Source organism: Felis catus, chromosome B2 (genome assembly GCF_018350175.1).
Source record: "Felis catus isolate Fca126 chromosome B2, F.catus_Fca126_mat1.0, whole genome shotgun sequence".
NCBI classification, from domain to species: domain Eukaryota; kingdom Metazoa; phylum Chordata; class Mammalia; order Carnivora; family Felidae; genus Felis; species Felis catus.
Genome location: NC_058372.1, coordinates 30,664,125 through 30,684,032, shown reverse-complemented (window position 1 = coordinate 30,684,032; position 19,908 = coordinate 30,664,125). Strand labels below are relative to the sequence as shown.

Genomic DNA, 19,908 nt, shown 5'->3' with positions numbered 1-19,908 from the left:
GGTGTGGACAGCCACCCAAGGGGAGGGGAGGCTTGTGAGAGACCACTGTGGACAGAGTCCAGTCATGGGTGTGAGTGTACCACGAAATAATTTGCAAAAACATGAAGCTTTTTCTTAAAGCGTGCCAGCTCCTTCAAGCCATGGTCCGTGGAGCCCGCGGCAGGCAGCCCCGAGCCCCTGTCGCAGGCTTGGCCTTCCAGCCCTCCAGCAGGGCACTGCCCAGGCACGGAGTTGGAAGGAGGAACTAGAATGTGTCAGGACCACAGGCGGAGGTGGGGCTGTGACGTGTGAGAGGGCGGGGCGGGCGGCAGGTGAGCTGCTAGGTCTCCCTGGCTCCAATCACTCTGGAGACTGAGCCATGGGGGGAAAACAGGACGGGGATGAGGCCTATGGTGAGTCTGAGGGCAAGGCTAGGGTAGAGGCCCGGGACCCTCAGAGGGAGGGGAGGCCAGCATGGGCCTGCTCTAGGGGAATGATGGCTGGGGCTGGCCCCAAGGAGAGGAGCTGAGTGGAGTTCTGGGTCCCTGAAGGGAGGGCCCAGAAAAGAGCTGATGGGAGGAAGTAGAACCAGAGTCCTGCGAAGAGGATTGGGTTTAGGGGCCGGGGCCCTTTGCTGAGGAGACTTTGGGGAGTGAAGCTGGGTTCACCATGAGAAGTTAGATGTGGAATCTGGGTCCCACAGGGCAGGGCCCTGGGAAGCAAAGCCTGAAGGGAAGGAGGCAGGGTCAGGGGCCTGAGCAGAAGGATGGGGCTCAGGGACTGGGAGGGTCTATGTGCTGCAGAGCTTGTGGTGAGGCCGGGGTCTGGCTCCCATCAGGAGAAATGCGGTCCCTGTGAGGAGGAGGAGTTCCAGCCTGGACTCTGCGGTCTCTGAGGGGAAAAGGTGCTAGAGGTCTGCCTGCCAGGGTCTCTGTGAGCAGTGACAGCAGGACTGGGGTGTGTTTGGGGGTCCCTATGAGGAGTTAGGGCTGTGGCCCTCTGCGGAGAAGGGGCCACGGCCTGCCCCTGAGGTCTCTGTTAGGAGGGGGAGCCTTCTCAGGGTACCATGAGAGATCCAGGCAGGGGGGTTGGGAGGTTCCTGAGAATGGTAGGGTCCGAGGGGAGAGGAAGTAGAGAGCCTATCTGCAGAATCTCCATGAGGAACAGGGGCTAGGAGCCTGTCCCAGAGACCCCTAAGATTAGGGGTGGGGGGCAGTCTGAGAGGAAACTGGGACACAGCCTCTGGGACCCCTGTGAGCAGTAAGGGCTCGGAGCCTGCCTGCAGGGGTCCCTTGGGGTTTGGGGGTCTGAGCTCCTGGTCTGGAGGGGAGGGAACCCTAAGGGAGGGGCCTCCCAGAGGCATAGCTTGACCTCCTAAGCACGCTAGGGGAAGGAGCAGTAAGGACTCCCCAGTCAACTTCCTGGAGCAGCTTTGGGTCAATCATTGATTTCATATCCGAGAGCCATGGAGGGACAGAGTCCAGAGCACCTGGGGAAAACAGATCCCACCCCTTCCCACACTCTTGCCCAACCCTTCCCTCCTCTGTGCCCACACAGGACCCTAAGCTGCCTGGCCCCAGCTCCTCCCTGTGTGTACTCAGGGAGGACCAGGAACAGGACATGGCCACAATCTCAAACGGCCACAATCTCAACTGCCAGGCTCAGGTGTCACCCTGACCGCTCGTCCAGAGACTGGCAGGAGCCTGGGGTTCCTTGGGATCAGGGTTTACAGGGGCCGTCCATGCCCCAGCCCTGCAGGAGTTAATGCCTTTGGCTCCAGTTTCTTTCCCTATGGCCTTGGGCCAGAGGGTGGAGGTAGGGCCTGGGGCAGCTGTGGGGAGGGGCTGTGACCTCCCTGAGGTGCTCTAGACCTGTGCCCACCCTGGACTGGGTACAAGGAGGGGAAAGGGATAAGGATTGGGGCGTGAGAGCCACTGAGATGGCTTAACTCAGAGTCCCACATTCCAGCCATAGGGAGACACAAGAGAAAAGGGCCAGGATGGGGACAGAAAGCAAAGGCTATTTCCCTGGCTGCCAGCCTTGAGGTATGAGCTGGAAAGAACCTGTTAAGGCCCCTTTTTCCCCTCCCTCCAAGGCCACCTTGGTAGAGTTCATGGTAAGCAGTCAGGCTGCTGACCTGGCCTTGATCCTACCTCTCCTGCTCTCCAGTTTCCTCTCCAGTCAGCCCTGCCCCTGTCCGTCTCCCCGCAAACTCCTGAGGCCCAGGAAGGATCCTGGGCCAGGGTAGGATAATGCTGTAAGGGAGGATGTGGGAGGGACAGGAGATGGGAAGAGACATTCACTCAGGGTCTCACTCTGCACTCCTCCCTGTGCCCCTCAGGGAAACCAGCCAAGTATGACCCCTCCTTTCGAGGTCCCATCAAGAACAGGTGAGTTCTGGGCACTGCCCCAACTGGTGGGAGGAGGGGGGGGAGGTTGGTTTTGCTTTGTATTTGCTGAAATATTGGTAAAAAGCTTGTAAAAAAAAAAAAAAAGAAGAAGAAAGAAAGAAGGAAATAAAACCCCTGCCCCAAGAGAATGGGGCCCTTGGGGGGATTCTTGTGTCTGGAGGGGGCACACGGGGGCTTCTGGGGTGCTAGTGATAGTCTTCACCTGGTTTCTTGACCTGGGAGCTGGCTACACAGGCCTTTGCTTTTTGGGAAAATTCATCCAGCTGAGCACTTACAAGTTGTGTACTTTTCTGTGTCATACTTCAGAAGAAAGTTTACTCACCGAGAAAAATGGTATTTTGTTGTTTTGTGGCCCCTGCCCCGACAAATGGAAACAAGTGCTTCTTATTTATTTCCTGGTGCCTTGTGAGAGGTTTTCTTAAAGAAATAAAATAAAAAGTACCCACCCTCCAACATCCCCCCACTCTCCAGCCCGTGACTCCTCCAGACCATACTCCCCACATCCCCTCTCCAAAAACTTCCCCCACTTCTCTCCCAGGAGCTGTACAGATATCGTCTGCTGTATCCTCTTCCTTCTCTTCATTCTGGGTTACATCGTGGTGGGGATCGTGGGTGAGTTTCCAGCTGCGCTGTGCTGGGGCCATGGCTGGGGCAATAACCTGGGGAGGGACCCATCCACATGGCTCCTCCCCGCCCCCGAAAGTCCCTCCCTCCAGTGATTCATCTCTGCATCTGCTTCCAGCTTGGGTGTACGGAGACCCCCGGCAGGTCCTCTACCCCAGGAACTCTACTGGGGCCTACTGCGGGGTGGGGGCCAACAAGTGAGTATGAAGGAAGGAAAAGGGGACACACAGGAGGAGGTGAGGTGGGTGGCGGGCAGAGAACTCCAACACTCAAGCTCCAGAGCCTTCCTCTGCTGCCCACCCCCCACCACCCTGCCTGAATCTCACCACACTAGGCCATGTTGAGCAGCCTCCAATCCTGGGCACCTGGCTTCTGATTTCCGCCCCCCAAAGTAGGAGGCGGAGTCATGGTTAAATGCATGGATTTTCAAGTTCAGAGTTTGGTATTTGAATCCCCAACCAGGCTAATAAGTTCTGGTTGTATGGCCTTGGGCAAGGTACTCAACTTCTCTGAGATTTGATTTCCTCATCTGAAACACAAGGGTGATCCCCCAAGCGATGCCATCAGTTCCTCATGCAGGAAACTTTCAGTAAATAATAAAACCTTAGCAGTTACAGTGTGTGCTATGTTCCAGGCAGCGTACTTTGCACACACAAACTCATTTAATCCCTATGAAGTAGGTACTATTATCTTACACCTGATGGAATTCAGGCAGTGGGCAGTTAAATGACTTGCTCAAGGTCATAAACCTCTTAATCATTTGTTAGCAATTTCGATGTTCAATTAACTCTGGGAAATCTTCTGGGTGGCCCCTGTATCTCCCTAGCCTGAGCTTCCTAAGGGCAGGAGCTCCGTGGTGTGTCTCATGGTATGGACCCGCCCCACCCCCGCCCCCCGGCTGGGCCCACTGTACTCTTGAGACACAGCCCTGGCAGTCCTCCCCTCTCCGCACACCTGACCAGGCCCTGATGCCCACACTTCCTTCCCTCCTGCAGAGATAAACCGTATCTTCTCTACTTCAACATCTTCAGCTGCGTCCTGGCCACCAACATCATCACGGTGGCTGAGAACGGCCTGCAGTGTCCCACACCCCAGGTCAGAGCCTGGGACCTGCCTCTGCCCAGATCTCCCCCAGGGTCTAGGTACCAGCCCCTCAGCATGCTCTCTGCCCCCAGGTGTGCGTGTCCTCCTGCCCAGAGGTCGCATGGACCGTGGAAGTAAACCAGTTCTCACAGAAGGTTGGGGAGGTCTTCTACACTGCAAACAGGAACTTTTGTCTGCCAGGGGTGCCCTGGGACATGGTGAGAGCTGCCTCCAATGTCATCGCTGTGATCAAGGGGGAGCACATGGGTGGGGGTGAGGAGGAGTTGGGTAGGTGATTACGGTGGTGGTGGTAGTGAGGAAGCTCACTCCTTCATGCTGCTCTGTGTGTGTCTGTATGTCCTCCCCCCACCCCCAGCCAGTGATCCAAAGCCTGCAACAAGAGCTCTGCCCCAGTTTCCTCCTCCCTTCCGCTCCAGGTGAGAAGCTGTGCTCCTTCCTCAGGCATCCTCTAGTCCTATGATTTTATTGCTCAGGTGAGGAGGGCAGACCCAGAGAGAGCCAAGTCATACAGCTTGCATGACAGAATTGGAATCGGCACCAGGTCTTGATCTTCCTGTGCAGCAGGACCCTACAGACAGACCCTGTGTCTGTTGTGCACCAGGCACCCAGATAGACACAGGGCAGATGAAACTGCTCCCGGCTTGAGCTACGTTTTAGGTACAGAGATCAGAGGTGTTCACAAAGACACTGCCCGAGAATCAGAAATAGACCGGATGTCCATTCGAACGCACAAGCAAACGTGACCGGGTGGTGGGATCACAGTCAACTTTTTCATTCTTCCTATATGTTCTTTTTTCCAATAGTACATGTTATTTTTTAAGAGAAAAAACTTTAATTATAGCATGAAAAAAGATATCCGATTCTCAATATAGATGCTATAAAAAGTATCACAAATGAATGCTCCAAATCAGATCTGGATTCCAGCACTTTCCAGCTGTATGGTCTTGGGCCAATTACGTATCCTCTCTGAGCTTTGTTTCCTCATCTTAAGAATGTAAATGTCAAAGCCAGCCTGCCGGGCAAAATCATTGTGAGGATGGAGATACATGCCTCTGTAGGCACATGATACATGCATCAGGAGATGGGGAAGGGGTGAGAAGGTTTCCTGGAAGAGGTGAGATGGATGGGATTTCTGGAGGGAGAACATTCAGAGAGAGGAGCAGGGAGAGCAGAAGCACAGAGGGGAGGGGAAACTGGGCTGAGCTCAGCCAGCAGGGGCCTTGAAGCCTGGCCAGGGAGCATGGGCACTCCTGGGCAGAGCTCCTAGAAGTGTCTGAGCAGCAGAATGACCTAGAGCCCTGTAATGATGAGGCATGGTCTCCCTAGCACCCGCGTAGAGGGTGGGTGGAAGGGTGGCAAGGTTGGGGTGGAGTGTAAGAGTTAGGCCAGAGGAAATTAGGGTCTGAACCCAGCAGCGGCAAGGAGGTGGGGGAAGGGGGTATTCAGAGACAGAGAAGGAAGCCTGGACTGGGCTCCCCGGGGCATGAACTCTCTTTTGGCTGGGGAGTCAAGAGCAGCTGGAGGGAGGGTCAGAGTGGGGAGCAGCAAAGCCCACCTCTCCTCCCTTCCCTAAGCCCACTAGGGGGCTGGGTGGAGGCCAGAGGCTTTCAAAGGCAAAGCTCTGGGCCCTCCCACCCAGGAGCCCTGGCTCTCTCCCTCCAGCTCTGGGGCGTTGCCTTCCACTGTTGAACAGTACTCCACCTGAACTCCCAGGGATTTCCAGTAACACCTCCATCTCCCAGGGAATCAGGTGGGCATCCTCCTGCCCCCACATCTCTGTTCTGCACCCTTCCCGCACACAACCCCTCTGACTCTGTCTCTCCCCAACAGTGGTCTTCTTGACAGCCTCAATGCCCGTGACATCAGTGTTAAGATCTTTGAAGATTTTGCCCAATCCTGGTATTGGATTCTTGTGTGAGTCACCGATTCCGCTGCTCACTCCTTCCCTTCTGCCCTCCCCGATCCTCTGTCCCCCACCCTAATGTCTGACACAGAAACTTTGGACAGGGGCGAAGGAGCCAGGGCCTCTGTCCCCAAACCCACCAAGATTTATAAGAGATAGGGGGACTAACCTCTGGGGACATTGGGCATGTGAGGCATTTGGGGGCCTCTGAAGGGGAGAAGATTTGAGATCTGACCCTCAACTACCTCACCCTGCCTCCAGTGCCCTAGGTGTGGCTCTGGTCCTGAGCCTGCTGTTTATCCTGCTTCTGCGCCTGGTGGCCGGGCCCCTGGTGCTGGTGCTGATCCTCGGGGTGCTGGGCGTGCTGGCATATGGCATCTACCACTGCTGGATGGAGTACCGAGTGCTGCGGGACAAGGGCGCCTCCATCACTCAGCAGGGCATCACCACCAACCTCAGCGCCTACCGCAATGTCCAGGAGACCTGGCTGGTGGCCTGTGAGTGCCCTGCCCACCTCTGGACTTCCAGCCACCTGAGGGCTTCCCCGGGCCATGCTGAGCCCTGGGCCTGACGGAGGCCCCTCTGCTCCCTCTCCGCCCTCAGTGATCGTGCTGGCTGTGCTTGAAGGCATCCTGCTGCTAATGCTCATCTTCCTGCGGCAGCGGATTCGCATCGCCATCGCCCTCCTGAAGGAGGCCAGCAAGTCAGGGCCTGTCTGGGAGGGAGATGGGGTAGAGGACAGGGGGTGCAGGCATGGAACGGCAATGCTGGGAAGGTGGCAGGGAGCCCTGGAGGGGAAGGGCAGAATTATGCAGTGGTTAACACTGCCGTTTGACTCCGTTTTTCTGAGACTCGGTTTGCCCATCTATAAAATGGGGGTAATAATAGTTCTTACTTTGTAGGGTTATCATGAGGATTAAGTGAGTTAGTGTCTTGTCAGGTTCCCAGAATGTGAAGCAGACCCTCCATTAGGAGGAGTGAGTGTTAGCTGCGGTGGTGGTGGTTGTGGTTGATGGGCGTTACAGCAGGAGCCCAGACACACGGAGGAGAAGTAGCAGCTTTTTCCCAACTAGGACCATCAAGAGACCATACTTTGAGGACCCTGTTCCCTTACTCTCCCAGAAGCTGCCCAGATGGCTTCTCTGTGATTCTAATTTCCTCCAAGGGTCCCTAGCGCCTGATTTATTCAATTCAGTTTGTTCAATGAGCACCTCCTATGTGCCCAGCCTGGGGGGACAGAGCAGACCCTGGCAAGGACAGAGGTGGGGACCTTGCCAGGGTCAGCCCCATGAGAAGCTGGGTGGGGGCTGGGGACCGGGGCCATGCTGGTAGACTATTCTTACCTTCCTACAGGGCTGTGGGGCACATGATGTCTACCATGTTCTACCCGCTGGTCACCTTTGTCCTCCTGCTCATCTGCATTGTCTACTGGGCCATGACCGCCCTGTATCCTTTGTTCACATGGCCAGGTCCTCCTGGGGGGAGGGGAGGGGCAATACTCACCTATAAAATGCCTTAGTGCAATTGGAAGAAGGTGCCCCTTCCCCTGGGCAGACACAGGCCTGCCCCTGGACCGAGTTGAAGGAGTGAGCCCAGGCTGAATTCCAATCCTTTGTGCAGTGAACGACCTGCACAAGTACCTGGGAATGGGTCTCTGAGGAGGAGACCTGTAGAGACCGCCATGTGACTATGCTTTCCTTGACTCCCCTCTGGGTACCTGGCCACATCGGGGCAACCCCAATATGTCCTCTGGGCACCCAACGCCAGCTTGCCCAGCTGCGAGAAAGTGCAAATGAATACATCATGCAACCCCATGGTGAGGGGACTTAGGGTGGACATGGAGGTATCCATGGGGGTGAAGTGACCTTAGGGGCCAACTGCTCCAAATCGCTCATTGTGCAGCAGAGACTGAGGACCAGAGAGAAAAAGGAGTTCACTCAAGGTCACACAACAGCCCCCAGCAGAGCCAGAAAGGGAGCCAGCACTGGACTCCAGATCCAGTACTCCTCCTGCCGAACTACCTCCTTATTCAGAGAAGGAAACTGAGGCTGGAAGAGAAGGCATACTGGCCCTGGGAAAGCTGGCTACCAGCACTTCCCACTCCTCCCCTGGACTTGCCTCTGCCAGGAGGACATTAGCTACTCAGTCTCCAGTCTCAGTCCATTCATCTGTAAAATGGAGATAATCCTAAAATCTGTCCTCAGGGGAGCTGAGAAGATTAAACAACATTGGGCACATAAAGTGCTTTGAACAATGTCTGGCACCTGATAAGAGCTGACAGTTGTAGATGCGTTTTGTTTAGTTTTTGTTTTAGATAGGGTTCAAGGCCAGCACGGGGCCCAGTGCAATACTTGAACTCATGACCCTGAGATCAAGAGTGTGACACTTAACCGACAGATCCACCCAGGTGCTCCAGTTTTGCTTAGTGGTTTGAAGTCTTTCTCCCTGGGAACATGGCGGCACCCTAGGCAAGAGGCGGGTGGGACTCGGCCTTCCCCACACTTCCTGCAGGCTCTCAGAAAGTGGCACTGAACTGCCCGCAATCTGCTGTCCTCAGAGCTTTCATGTGGCCACCTCATCTGAGCTGGGACGCACAGGCATCAGCTCACTCTATAAAAGGGGAGGGAAAGGGGCGCCTGGGTGGCGCAGTCGCAGCCAGGTCACAATCTCGCGGTCCGTGAGTTCGAGCCCCGAGTCGGGCTCTGGGCTGATGGCTCAGAGCCTGGAGCCTGTTTCCGATTCTGTGTCTCCCTCTCTCTCTGCCCCTCCCCCGTTCATGCTCTGTCTCTCTCTGTCCCAAAAATAAATAAACGTTGAAAAAAAAATAAAATAAAAAAAAATAAAAAAATAAAAGGGGAGGGAGGCTGGTTTACATTAGGGAGGACCCACCATGTGCCAGGCACTAGGTATGCAAAGCTGCAAATGACCTGGTTCTCCCTTTCAACTTGCTCAGGATCTAGCAGCAGAGACTGACACAAAGCCACACGAAGGGCAAAGTAGTTTATTTTCTTATAAAATTTCAAACACACCCTGAGCAATTTCAGCAATTATCAAGATTTTTGTCACATTTGCTGGACAGGGTGGTTTCTAAATTTCAGTTTCTTACTTTTTATTATGGAAATTTTCAAACACACACAAACCCTCAACTTCCCACTGTCCTATTTCATTCATTCCTCCCCACCTCTGCAATTCTTTTTTTCTGGAGTTTTTAAAGGCAAATTCTGGACATGAGCACCAATTCACTTGTAGACACATCAGGATGGATCTCCACAGATAAGGACTTTTTTTTTTTAATGTTTTTATTTATTTTTGACACAGAGAGAGAGAGACAGAGCATGAGTGGGGGAGGGGCAGAGAGAGAGGGAGACAGAATTTGAAGCAGGCTCCAGGCTCCGAGCTGTCAGCACAGAGCCTGATGCGCTGCTTGAACTCACGGACCGCAAGATCATGACCTGAGCAGAAGTTGGACGCTCAACGGACTGAGCCACCCAGGCACCCCGAGGTTTTCTTGTTTTTTTTTTTTTTTAAGTAATCTCTATCCCTCAATGTGAGGCTTGACCTTAAGATCAAAAGTCACATGCTCTACTGACTGAGCCCACCAGGTGCCGCAACAGATAAGGATTTTTAAAAAGCATAACGACTATACCATTATCACACCCAACAAGGTTAACAATGATTCCTTAATACCAGCTAATACCCAGTCTGTTCATTTTTGCTAGAAAGCATTTCAGTGGAAGTTGCAGAGGCTATTTTAGAGGGGATTGCTGATTGGGTGCCAAGGTGCTGGTCACACTGCCTTCACGCCATTAAGGCTCAGCCCACGAGGCCTGGATGCTCTTGTGTCCATATGGAGACTGAGGGACAACTAATTACTCTCACATGATAGGCAATCTGAACCCAACTTGAACCTGGAGAAGAATCTTCTGGAAGGAAATGGCTTCCCCAATTCAGGGAGGCTGCTACTCTGGGAGTGGCAGGAGTTGGCTGGGAATAACCCTACTCTGTCACCCCCAGGCCCAACCCGTGAACTCCTCATGCCCAGGACTGATGTGCATCTTCCAGAGCTACTCATCCACGGGTCTGGTCCAGCGTTCTCTCTTCAACTTGCAAATCTATGGGGTCCTTGGGCTATTCTGGACCCTCAACTGGGTACTGGCCCTGGGCCAGTGTGTCCTGGCTGGGGCCTTTGCCTCCTTCTACTGGGCCTTGGACAAGCGTCGGGACATCCCCACCTTCCCCCTGATCTCTGCCTTCATCCGCACACTCCGGTAAGCCTGGGGCAGGGAGCTGGGAATTGTGAGCATGGGAGTCCAGGGGTCCTGGAGCTGCCTCTGACTACCTAACCCCTCTGCAGATATCACACTGGGTCGCTAGCCTTTGGAGCCCTCATCCTGACCCTTGTGCAGATAGCCCGGGTCATTTTGGAGTACATTGACAACAAACTGAGAGGTGAGCAGCTAGCCCCTTGGGGAGTGGCTGTCAGGGGCCAGTGACCAAACATAAGTCGTCCCCCCCCCCCCCCGCCCCTTTACTCCCAGGAGCCCAGAACCCTGTGGCCCGCTGCATCATGTGCTGCTTTAAGTGCTGCCTCTGGTGCCTGGAGAAGTTTATCAAGTTCCTAAACCGCAATGCCTACATCATGGTAAGCCCTCCTACACAAGCAGCCCCTTGCTGTGGGGTCCCTTGGCCCAGGCCCCTGCCCTGGCCCAGGTAAGCTGTGCACAGGTAACTCTGATCTTTCGACCTCACTCAGATTGCCATCTACGGGAAGAATTTCTGTGTCTCAGCCAAAAATGCCTTCATGCTGCTCATGCGGAACATTATCAGGTCAGGCTGTCCCCCACCCCCATGATCTCCCACCCAAGGCCGGGTTCCTGGGCATGCTGTGCTCAGAGGGCCTCGAGCTTGGCTTAATGTTCTGCTGCCTCCATCCATCTTCAAATGTGACCAATTTTCGTTTTACATCTGACACAGCAACTTATATAGCCAGTCCTGTTTCTAGCTCTGCCAGTCCCCTCATGCCCGACCCACCCCAACTTCCCATACAGGGTGGTCGTTCTGGACAAAGTTACAGACTTGCTGCTGTTCTTTGGGAAGCTGCTGGTGGTTGGAGGTGTTGGTAAGAGCCAGGGCTGGGAGTTACAGGCACAAAGGGCAGGGACACAGGGCAGCCAAACAGGTGACCTCAGAGGAGGGATGACACTGACCTCCAGACCTCTCCCACAGGGGTCCTGTCCTTCTTTTTTTTCACCGGTCGCATCCAGGGGCTGGGCACAAATTTTGAGAGCCCCTCCCTCAACTATTACTGGCTGCCCATCATGGTGAGTGATTCCCTGGCTCTGCCTTGCAGTCCAGCAACCCCCCAAAGGAAGTCTAACACGTCCTATATCTTCCAGGTCTCCATCCTGGGAGCCTACGTCATCGCCAATGGCTTCTTCAGTGTTTTTGGCATGTGTGTGGACACACTCTTTCTCTGTTTCTGTAAGTAGACACCCTCTACCAGTTCCCCCAAATTTCAAGGTGCCAGATTGTTTAGGGTTTTTTGGAGACCTGGTGCTTTTAGAAACAGCAATTTTGGTAGTTAACAACAACTTTGCTAGTTTGCTAATTGGCAGGGTCCCCCAAGAAAGAACATTTCAAGGGAGAGGACTCTGGTACCCTTCCCTAACTAGAAGTTAGTCACAAAAGACTTCCCAGCAGATGGCTGTAGTGAGTGGGGATTTTCTTACCCTCCTACATACAGTTGACCATTGAGCAACACAGGTTTGGACTCCACAGATCAACTTAAGTGTGGATTCTTTTTGATAAATACCGTACAATACTGTAAATGTATTTTCTCTTTCTTAGGATTTTCTTAACATTTTTTCCCTAGGTTATTTTATTGTAAGAATACAATATACAGTATATATAACATACAACTTATGTCTTGTCTGTTTATATTATCAGTCCAACTTTGGATCAACAGTAGGCTATTAAATTTGGGGAATCAAAAGTCATAGGTGGATTGTTGACTGCACTGAGGTCAGCGCCCCTTAGCCCATGTGTCGCTCAAGGGTCAACTCTACATTCAAGATTTAGTACCTACTCCAATCTGCAATACGCGATTGACATGCATTTTGTTGTTGTTAGCGTTACCACGCTATGAAATATTACTGATCACACTTTACCGATGAGAAACAAATTATATAACCTACCCAGTAGGTTACAAAATCTGACCCGAAAAGAACAGCCCGTGGCGTTGCAGCCTAAAACCAGGCAGCTTGTCTCGTCTTCCCTGATTTTCCCGGGGAGTGGGGTGGCCCCCGAGAGTCCGCTCTAACGGTCTGTGTTGTGGCTCAGTGGAAGACCTGGAGAGGAACGACGGCTCCCTGGACAGGCCGTACTACATGCCCACAGCCCTTCTGAAGATTCTAGGCAAGAAGAACGAAGTGTTCCCGGGGGACAAGAAGAGGAAGAAATGAAAGATGCGGCCCTGATTCAGGGCTGCACCCCTCCTGTACAGCCTCCCAGCCTCACCCCTCCTTCCAGATCTCGATTTTGTAGTTTAAAAAAATTTATTAAAGTTGATATTTTGTTTTCTCAAAAAGTCTGAGACTTTCATTCCCTCCATGACATTCAGTCCTTTTTTTTTTTTTTTTTTTTTTTTGGTCGCTTTTTTTCGCCACTAGCTCTTTAAAATAGGCTCCGCCCCCATGACGCGCCCCGGTGCCACGGCCAATCAAAAGGTTCCTGCGGAATGATGCCAGCCTCTTCTTCATCCCAGCCAGTAAGCTGGGATGAAGTCCAGGTCACAGGCTCTGGGCCTTCAAAAAGAGCCAATTGGAGGGTCCAGCTCCAAGGCGCTAAAAGGTCATGTGAGGAGTCAGAGTGAGGAGTCAGCCAATTAGAGTCGCGGAAGTGCGGCAGGTGGCTCGACTCGGGACGGGTGGGGGTGGTGGGGAGGGAATAGCTAGCATTTAAAGGGCCGGGTCAGCTGACAGACGCCAGCCCGCGTCTAACCCAGGGGGCCTGGGTCTGGCTGCCCGGGGAGAGATGATGGCGGATCGAGCCGGACAAGTGCTCCTGGGCAGACCCGGGGACCCGCGGATGCCGGGGTTCTGGGGAGGCTGTAGAGTTCAGGTATTGGCCACGATCATCTTCCTGCTGCTTTTGTCTCTGGCAGAATCTGGCGCTAGGGCAAAGAATGACTTCAGCCTGGTGAGTCCCCTCGTATATCCCCATCCCCGATCCACGCGGGTGGTCTGTATCCAGCGTCCCCCGGGACGTGGGCTGCTGAGATCCCTCTCCTCCGAGGGACTCTCCCGCCGCTCTCGGACCCCGTTCCCTCCATCCATTCCCAACCCCTCTTCCTCAACGGGTCCTTGTCCTCTTGCTCTCTGAGTCTCCTCTTCATTCCAGCTCCTTCTCCAGCTCCAACCTCCCAGAAGGTTCCTTCTCCCCTCAGAGCCCTTCCCCCGCTCCGAGCCCCCAGCTTTGTTCCAAACTGTCCTCAGGTTCCCCTTCCTTATTCTAGGACACACACCCCCTCCCACTCTGATTCCCAGCACCCGGTCTTTCCCAGGGACACTCGACTCGGAGCCACTATTCAACCGTCCTAAAACCTGAAGTCAAATTTGTATCGATCCTTCCTCCTCCCTTTGCAGGTTCAGCCGCTGGTGACCATGGAGCAGCTGCTGTGGGTAAGCGGGAGGCAGATCGGTTCTGTGCACACCTTCCGAATTCCGCTCATCACAACCACTCCTCAGGGCACTCTCCTTGCCTTCGCTGAGGCCAGAAAAATGTCCACATCGGATGAGGGGGCCAAGTTCATTGCTCTTCGTAGGTCCTTGGACCAAGGTATAAAGATTCCTGAATGGCAAGTGCTGGTGTTAGGCTGGATGGGTGGGGAGACTGACCTGCCCAAGGGCTCTTGACATAGGACCTCTGGGAAGGCTGGAGGCCTGAGTCCCTGAGGGGACTTAAGGAGGGAAGCAGTACAGACCAGTGATCTGGAAATTGTAATCACCTAGGGTTGAACATTCAAAATTTATTGAGCACCTGCTATATACAGGCACTATTCTAGGTTGTGTGAATATGGCTGTGAACAAAGTAGACCAAAAATCTCTGTCCTCATGGGGCTTACATTGTCTGTGGGGAGACCGACAATAAGCATAATAAATAGGCGAGTTTATTTTTTGTATTGGAAAGGGATAAATATAATGGAGAGAAATAAAACAAGATGTTGCAGATTGGTTGCAATTTTAAATAGGTGACTTTTGAGTAAAGAAGGTGAGAGTAACCCTGAGGAAGAATGTACCAGGCAGATGTCACAAGCCTGTGACTTTTCTCCAGGAGAAAACTATTTGAGGAATGAGAAGGAGCTTGTGGGATAGGATGGAGTGAGCAAGGGTAGAATAGATAAGGTCAGACACGTAAGGCAGGGGGTGGGGGAGGCAGGTTTTTTAGGGCTCTGGGGCCATTCTAAGGCCTTGGGGCCCTAGCAAGAGGTGGAAATTAACAGGGAGAGGTAGAAAAGGCTTCGAGTGCTCACCCTGGATTTCTTCTCTTTTTTCTTTAGGCAGCACATGGTCTCCTACAGCCTTCATTGTAGATGATGGGGACACCCCGGATGGGCTGAACCTGGGGGCAGTGGTGAATGATATGGAGACAGGAGTGGTGTTTCTTTTCTATTCCCTCTGTGCTCACAAGGCTGGCTGCCAGGTGGCCTCCACTATGTTGGTGTGGAGCAAAGATGATGGTGTTTCCTGGAGCCCTCCCCGGAACCTCTCCTTGGATATTGGCACCGAGATGTTTGCCCCTGGACCAGGCTCAGGCATTCAGGTCTCTATCCTGAGATGGGTGGAGGGAGCTGCCCTTTGGAGAGTCTGGAAGATGCCCCCAATTAGACTTTTTCCCAGGGAGAAGGACTTATGAAGTCAGATTTTCTCTTAGATGGGATTCCTTGGAAGAAAGGGGCATCCTGGGAGGAACCCCCTCCTGAGGAAAGATAGAATTTTGCCATTGTCTTCCCATTTGGGGGTTGTACACAGCTTGGTGAGTGAGCACACCAAGCATGGGTTTAAGCTCCCATACACCTCTGTGGCTGGACCCCCTTGTTTGATGCACAACCTATCCGGTGTACACCCTAGATGTCCTAAAGGAGCATATTCTGCAAGAGTTTCTTAATTCAGGCAGTGGATACTTATGGGATCCTCCCGGGACCCTCAGTACCAAGGACAGAATTGAAGAGGACCAGATGTATTCTCACACTTAGGAGGTGATGGGTTCTCCTTCTCTACCTGTGAGCTTCTACAGTATCTCCCTCAGTGACATCCAGCTTCCTTTCCCACAGAAACAGCGGGAGCCGCGGAAGGGCCGCCTCATCGTGTGTGGCCATGGGACACTGGAGCGGGATGGGGTCTTCTGCCTCCTCAGTGATGATCACGGTGCCACCTGGCGCTATGGCAGTGGGGTCAGCGGCATCCCCTATGGCCAGCCCAAGCGGGAAAACGATTTCAACCCTGATGAGTGCCAGGTCAGGAGTCCATGGGCTATTCCCCACCCACTCCACCGGCCCTGCCCTCCAGAGCACCATTTCACTCACAGACCCAGGATTTGCCCTGCCCCCTCCCTGGGTCTTCCTGAAGCCATTTTCCCTCTCTTCAGCCCTATGAGCTCCCAGATGGCTCAGTCGTCATCAACGCCCGGAACCAGAACAACTACCACTGCCATTGCCGAATTGTCCTCCGCAGCTACGACGCCTGTGATACCATACGGCCTCGCGATGTGACCTTCGACCCTGAGCTTGTGGACCCTGTGGTAGCTGCAGGAGCTGTAGCCACCAGCTCCGGCATTGTCTTCTTCTCCAATCCAGCCCATCCAGAGTTCCGTGAGTGTCTGTTGGCGGTGGGGGGGGGGGGGTCGTCAGGGGAGCCCCTTTTATCTAGAGAAGGTGTGGCCACAGACCCTCCTTTTTCTGACTCTGCTGCCCTCCCCAGGAGTGAACCTGACCCTGCGCTGGAGTTTCAGCAATGGTACATCATGGCGGAAAGAGACAGTCCAGCTGTGGCCAGGCCCCAGTGGCTACTCCTCACTGGCAGCCCTGGAGGGCAACGTGGGCGGGAAGGACCAGGCCCCCCAGCTCTACGTCCTGTATGAGAAAGGCCGGAATCAGTACACCGAGAGCATCTCCCTGGCCAAAGTCAGCGTGTATGGGACACTCTGAGCTGCACACCTGCCACCAGAGTAGAAGGCCCTGGACTCAGCCTTCAGAACCATGGGCCCGTAGCGGGTCTGCTAGAGGTGCCTAAAAGACAGTTCCACCTGCCTGTAGACTGTAGCCTTTTGCAAAATCGATTTCTCTTTGACAGGGAAGTCACTCTTTTAGGACTACAAGCCTGGCTTCTTCCACACGGGGTGTCCTGCCCTCACTTAGGAGCACATCCCTTCCACATCATTGCTGGCTCTGGCCCCCTACCCCCTTCTGCCTTCCTAGGGCAGTGATTGGTCCTTTTTTTAGGCGGGGTTAGGTAGGCCTGTGGAATTGGATATATTTGGACTCAGGGAATTGGGGAAGGCTGAGCTTCCTCTTTAGGGTAAGATACTGGCTATGGAGCAGGTTGGTGAAAGTACTGTAAGGGCAATATTTGGATTCAGGGTAAAGAACTAGGTGCACCACCCACCTAGACTATTTATAAATTGAACTATTTGTAACTTAACGTTTTTAATGAAGGAGAGTGAACACTTGTAATGTCTCTGTGGTTCTGTCCATGCAGATGCGTGTTCTTCACGTACACTTGTAAGAGGCTGGGAATGAGCTCTGTGGAAGAAGCTGCTGTTGCCCATGAAAGTCGCAGCACTTTGGCAGTTAAATCTTCTTTTCCCTTTCACATCTTCCTCATCACAGAAAAACAGATTCATCTTCATAGGTGTCATGAGGAGTAGCAGGGGGAGCCCCATGAGATACTAAGCAATCTGCTCTGTTTTATTTTATTTTTTTTTTAATTTATTTATTTTTTCAACGTTTATTTATTTTTGGGACAGAGACAGAGCATGAATGGAGGAGGGGCAGAGAGAGAGGGAGATACAGAATCGGAAACAGGCTCCAGGCTCTGAGCCATCAGCCCAGAGCCTGACGCGGGGCTCGAACCCACGGACCGCGAGATCGTGACCTGGCTGAAGTCGGACACCTAACCGACTGCGCCACCCAGGCGCCCCCTCTGCTCTGTTTTATATCTGAGATTGAGTGGGATACTGTCTTCCATCAAGCCAGGGGGCAGGTGTGTGAAATGCAGATGGAAAGCCTTGCCCAGCCCAGCCCAGCAGAGAAATAAGCATTGTGACAATTTACCTGAGAAAATAGCACCATCCTAAGGCAGATGCTATTAAAAGAACAGATGAGTGGAAGAGCCATGCCTTTACTCCATGTGGAAAGAAAATACAATGCCTACATAAGCTTTGGTGGTCCGAATCTCAAAGACTCGGGGCGCTGGGTGGGTCAATTGGTTAAGCATCCTGACTCTTGGTTTCAGCTCAGGTCATGATCTCACGGTTCATGAGTTCAAGCCCCACATTGGGTTCTGTGCTGACAATGTGGAGCCTGACTGGGATTCTTCTCTCCTCTCTCTGTTTCCTTTCCTTTCCTGCTCATGTTCTCTCTCTCTCTCAAAAAAAAAAAAAAAAAAAAAAAATCTCCCTTTTCCTCTACCCCTCCCCCCTCTCCCTCAATAAAAATTAAAAAAAATGAAAGAATGTCAAAGACTGAGGAATAAGGGTCACATTGACATACAGTTGCAGTTTATTTTACTTTCAACTTCCTTCTCTAAGAAATGTTAGGATAATTCATTCCATCAGAAAAAGTGAAAAAATGGAATAATCTCGCTGTATATGAGGATATGGTGTAATTTAATTTTGTTATATTTTATCCAGAATTTGTGGTCAATAATGTAATACTTTAATTTTTTGACTTACAGACATTTGTGAAAACAAAGGTAGAGAAAATGGGTTAATGAACCCCGTGTACACCCTATGTATCCAACGTTTGCTTCTTATTTTTTCTTTTTCACTTTGATTTTTTTTTTTTTTTTGAGAGAGAGAGAGAGAGGTAGAGAGAAAAATCCCAAGCCAGCTTTGCACTGTTAACACCAAGCCTGACGCAGAGCTTGATTCCACAAACTGTGAGATCATGACCTGAGCCAAAACCAAGAGTTAAATGCTTAACCAATTGAGCCACCCAGGCACCCCTCTTTGTTGAAATACTTTGAAGCAAATATCAGACCTTGTGACATTCATCCCTACCTTTTTTCCTTTTTTTTTTTTCTTTTTAAGAGCGAAAGTGCACGCACAAGAGCAGGGGAGAGGGGCAGAGGGAGAGACAGAATCTTAAGCAGGCTCCACATTCAGCAAGGAGCCCAACAAGGATCCCACGACCTTGAAATATAAGCGGAGCTGAAATCGAGTCAAACACTCAATAAACTGAGCCACCCAGGTGCCTCCACCCTTACATTCTTGAGTGTGCATCTCACCCTTTAAAATGGAACATTTTATTATGTAACCATAATGCCATTGCACACCCGTAACATGTAACTCTGGTATCATCTAATACCCAGTCAATGTGCAAATTTCATCAAATGTCGCAATGTCTTATTTATAGTTGATTTGTTCAAATCAGGATCCAGGGGTGCCTGGGTGGCTCAGTCGGTTGAGCAGCTGATTTCAGCTCAGGTCATGATCTCACAGTTTGTGAGTTCCAGTCCCGCATAGGGCTCTATGCTGACAGTTTGGAGCCTGGAGCCTGCTTTGGGTTCTGTGTCTCCCTCTGTCTCTCTCTGCCCCTCACCTGCTTGTTCTCTCTCAAAAAATAAATAAAATAAATCAGGATCCAAAAAACCTACGTATTTCCTTTTTTTTTTTTTTTTTTAAGTTTATTTATTTATGTTTAGGAGCGAGAGAGGCTCTGCACTGCCAGTGCAGAGTCGGATGCGGGGCTCAACCCACAAACCATGAGATCATGAGCTGAAATCAAGAATTGGATGCTTAACCGACTGAGCCACTCAGGCACCCTGAAACCCTGTACATTTTATTTTGATGTGTCTTAAACCTAGGTTGATCAATAGTCCCACCTCTCCTCTTTGTTTTTCTTGATAACACCTATGCAGAAATAAAGGCATTCATCCTATAGAACGTTCCACTCTGATTTGTCAGCTTCCTCAGAGTGTCATTTAACTCCTTCATCTATCTTTCACATTTCCAATAATCAAACCTGAAGATTTGGCTTCCCATTCCATCTGGGGAGGGGGGTGGTCAGTGGGACAAGATCCTTCACAGGTGCTGTGTGCTTCCTGTTGCGAGTCCTGGGGGTGAGGGGCAAGTACTGTCTGCCCCTCCCTCTCAGAGTAAAGCTGAGATGAGCAGTGGGTTCAGATGGCCACAGCCTGATCCCTCCTTTGTAAGTTTCCCCCAACAACCTTCCAACTATCAATTTCATTCACAGGTGGGTTTTGCCTGAATCAGTTATTTTGAGGGGTTGTGAAATGTTGATTTTTAAATTCTATTATTTCTACCCCATTTATTACCTGGAATTCTTCGGTAAAAAAAAGAGCTGTCCCTCATCAAGGCTGTTGGATTACCCTGAAGCATGGTTTGTAAGGAAAGGCAGGGTAAATGCTTAATTTCCCCCTTTTCCTTGCCAGTTGTGAGTAAACTGATGTAATACTTTGACTTGGCCAGTAAATCACACTGTTACCAACCACACAGGAGACAGAGAGGAAGAATCTCTGGCTGGCAGGCGGAAGCAGGGGGATATATGAGGGAAGAAAGAAAAGAGAACCCTGGGCAGCTTGGTTGTAGGGCTCTGCTTTTGTTTTGTTTTGGTTTTTTTTTTAAGTTTATTTTTATTTTTGAGGGAGA

General features: G+C 51.9%; 2 protein-coding genes across 3 annotated transcripts; both read left to right on the top strand.

The window, feature by feature from the left end:
- The first annotated feature begins 294 nt into the window (after positions 1 to 294).
- Positions 295 to 12,607, top strand: SLC44A4 (solute carrier family 44 member 4). 2 transcript variants are annotated; one of them, XM_003985944.4, is made up of 21 exons: positions 295 to 392; positions 2,321 to 2,369; positions 2,929 to 3,002; positions 3,133 to 3,211; positions 4,010 to 4,109; positions 4,190 to 4,315; positions 4,474 to 4,534; positions 5,781 to 5,868; positions 5,949 to 6,032; positions 6,283 to 6,518; positions 6,625 to 6,724; positions 7,375 to 7,467; positions 7,735 to 7,837; positions 10,036 to 10,289; positions 10,376 to 10,470; positions 10,560 to 10,663; positions 10,775 to 10,848; positions 11,070 to 11,140; positions 11,248 to 11,342; positions 11,418 to 11,502; positions 12,361 to 12,607. In XM_003985944.4, the coding sequence occupies exons 1-21, from the start codon at positions 359 to 361 to the stop codon at positions 12,480 to 12,482; spliced, it is 2,127 nt and encodes a 708-aa protein (XP_003985993.2). In that variant the 5' UTR covers positions 295 to 358; the 3' UTR covers positions 12,483 to 12,607. The 2 variants fall into 2 exon arrangements, with proteins under 2 accessions (XP_003985993.2, XP_044913217.1); XM_045057282.1 differs by lacking the exons at positions 6,283 to 6,518; positions 6,625 to 6,724.
- Positions 12,608 to 12,964: 357 nt separating this feature from the next.
- NEU1 (neuraminidase 1) lies at positions 12,965 to 16,746 on the top strand. The gene is made up of 6 exons (XM_003985943.6): positions 12,965 to 13,218; positions 13,665 to 13,857; positions 14,579 to 14,841; positions 15,353 to 15,535; positions 15,667 to 15,889; positions 15,999 to 16,746. The coding sequence occupies exons 1-6, from the start codon at positions 13,054 to 13,056 to the stop codon at positions 16,223 to 16,225; spliced, it is 1,254 nt and encodes a 417-aa protein (XP_003985992.1). The 5' UTR covers positions 12,965 to 13,053; the 3' UTR covers positions 16,226 to 16,746.
- Positions 16,747 to 19,908: the final 3,162 nt, after the last annotated feature.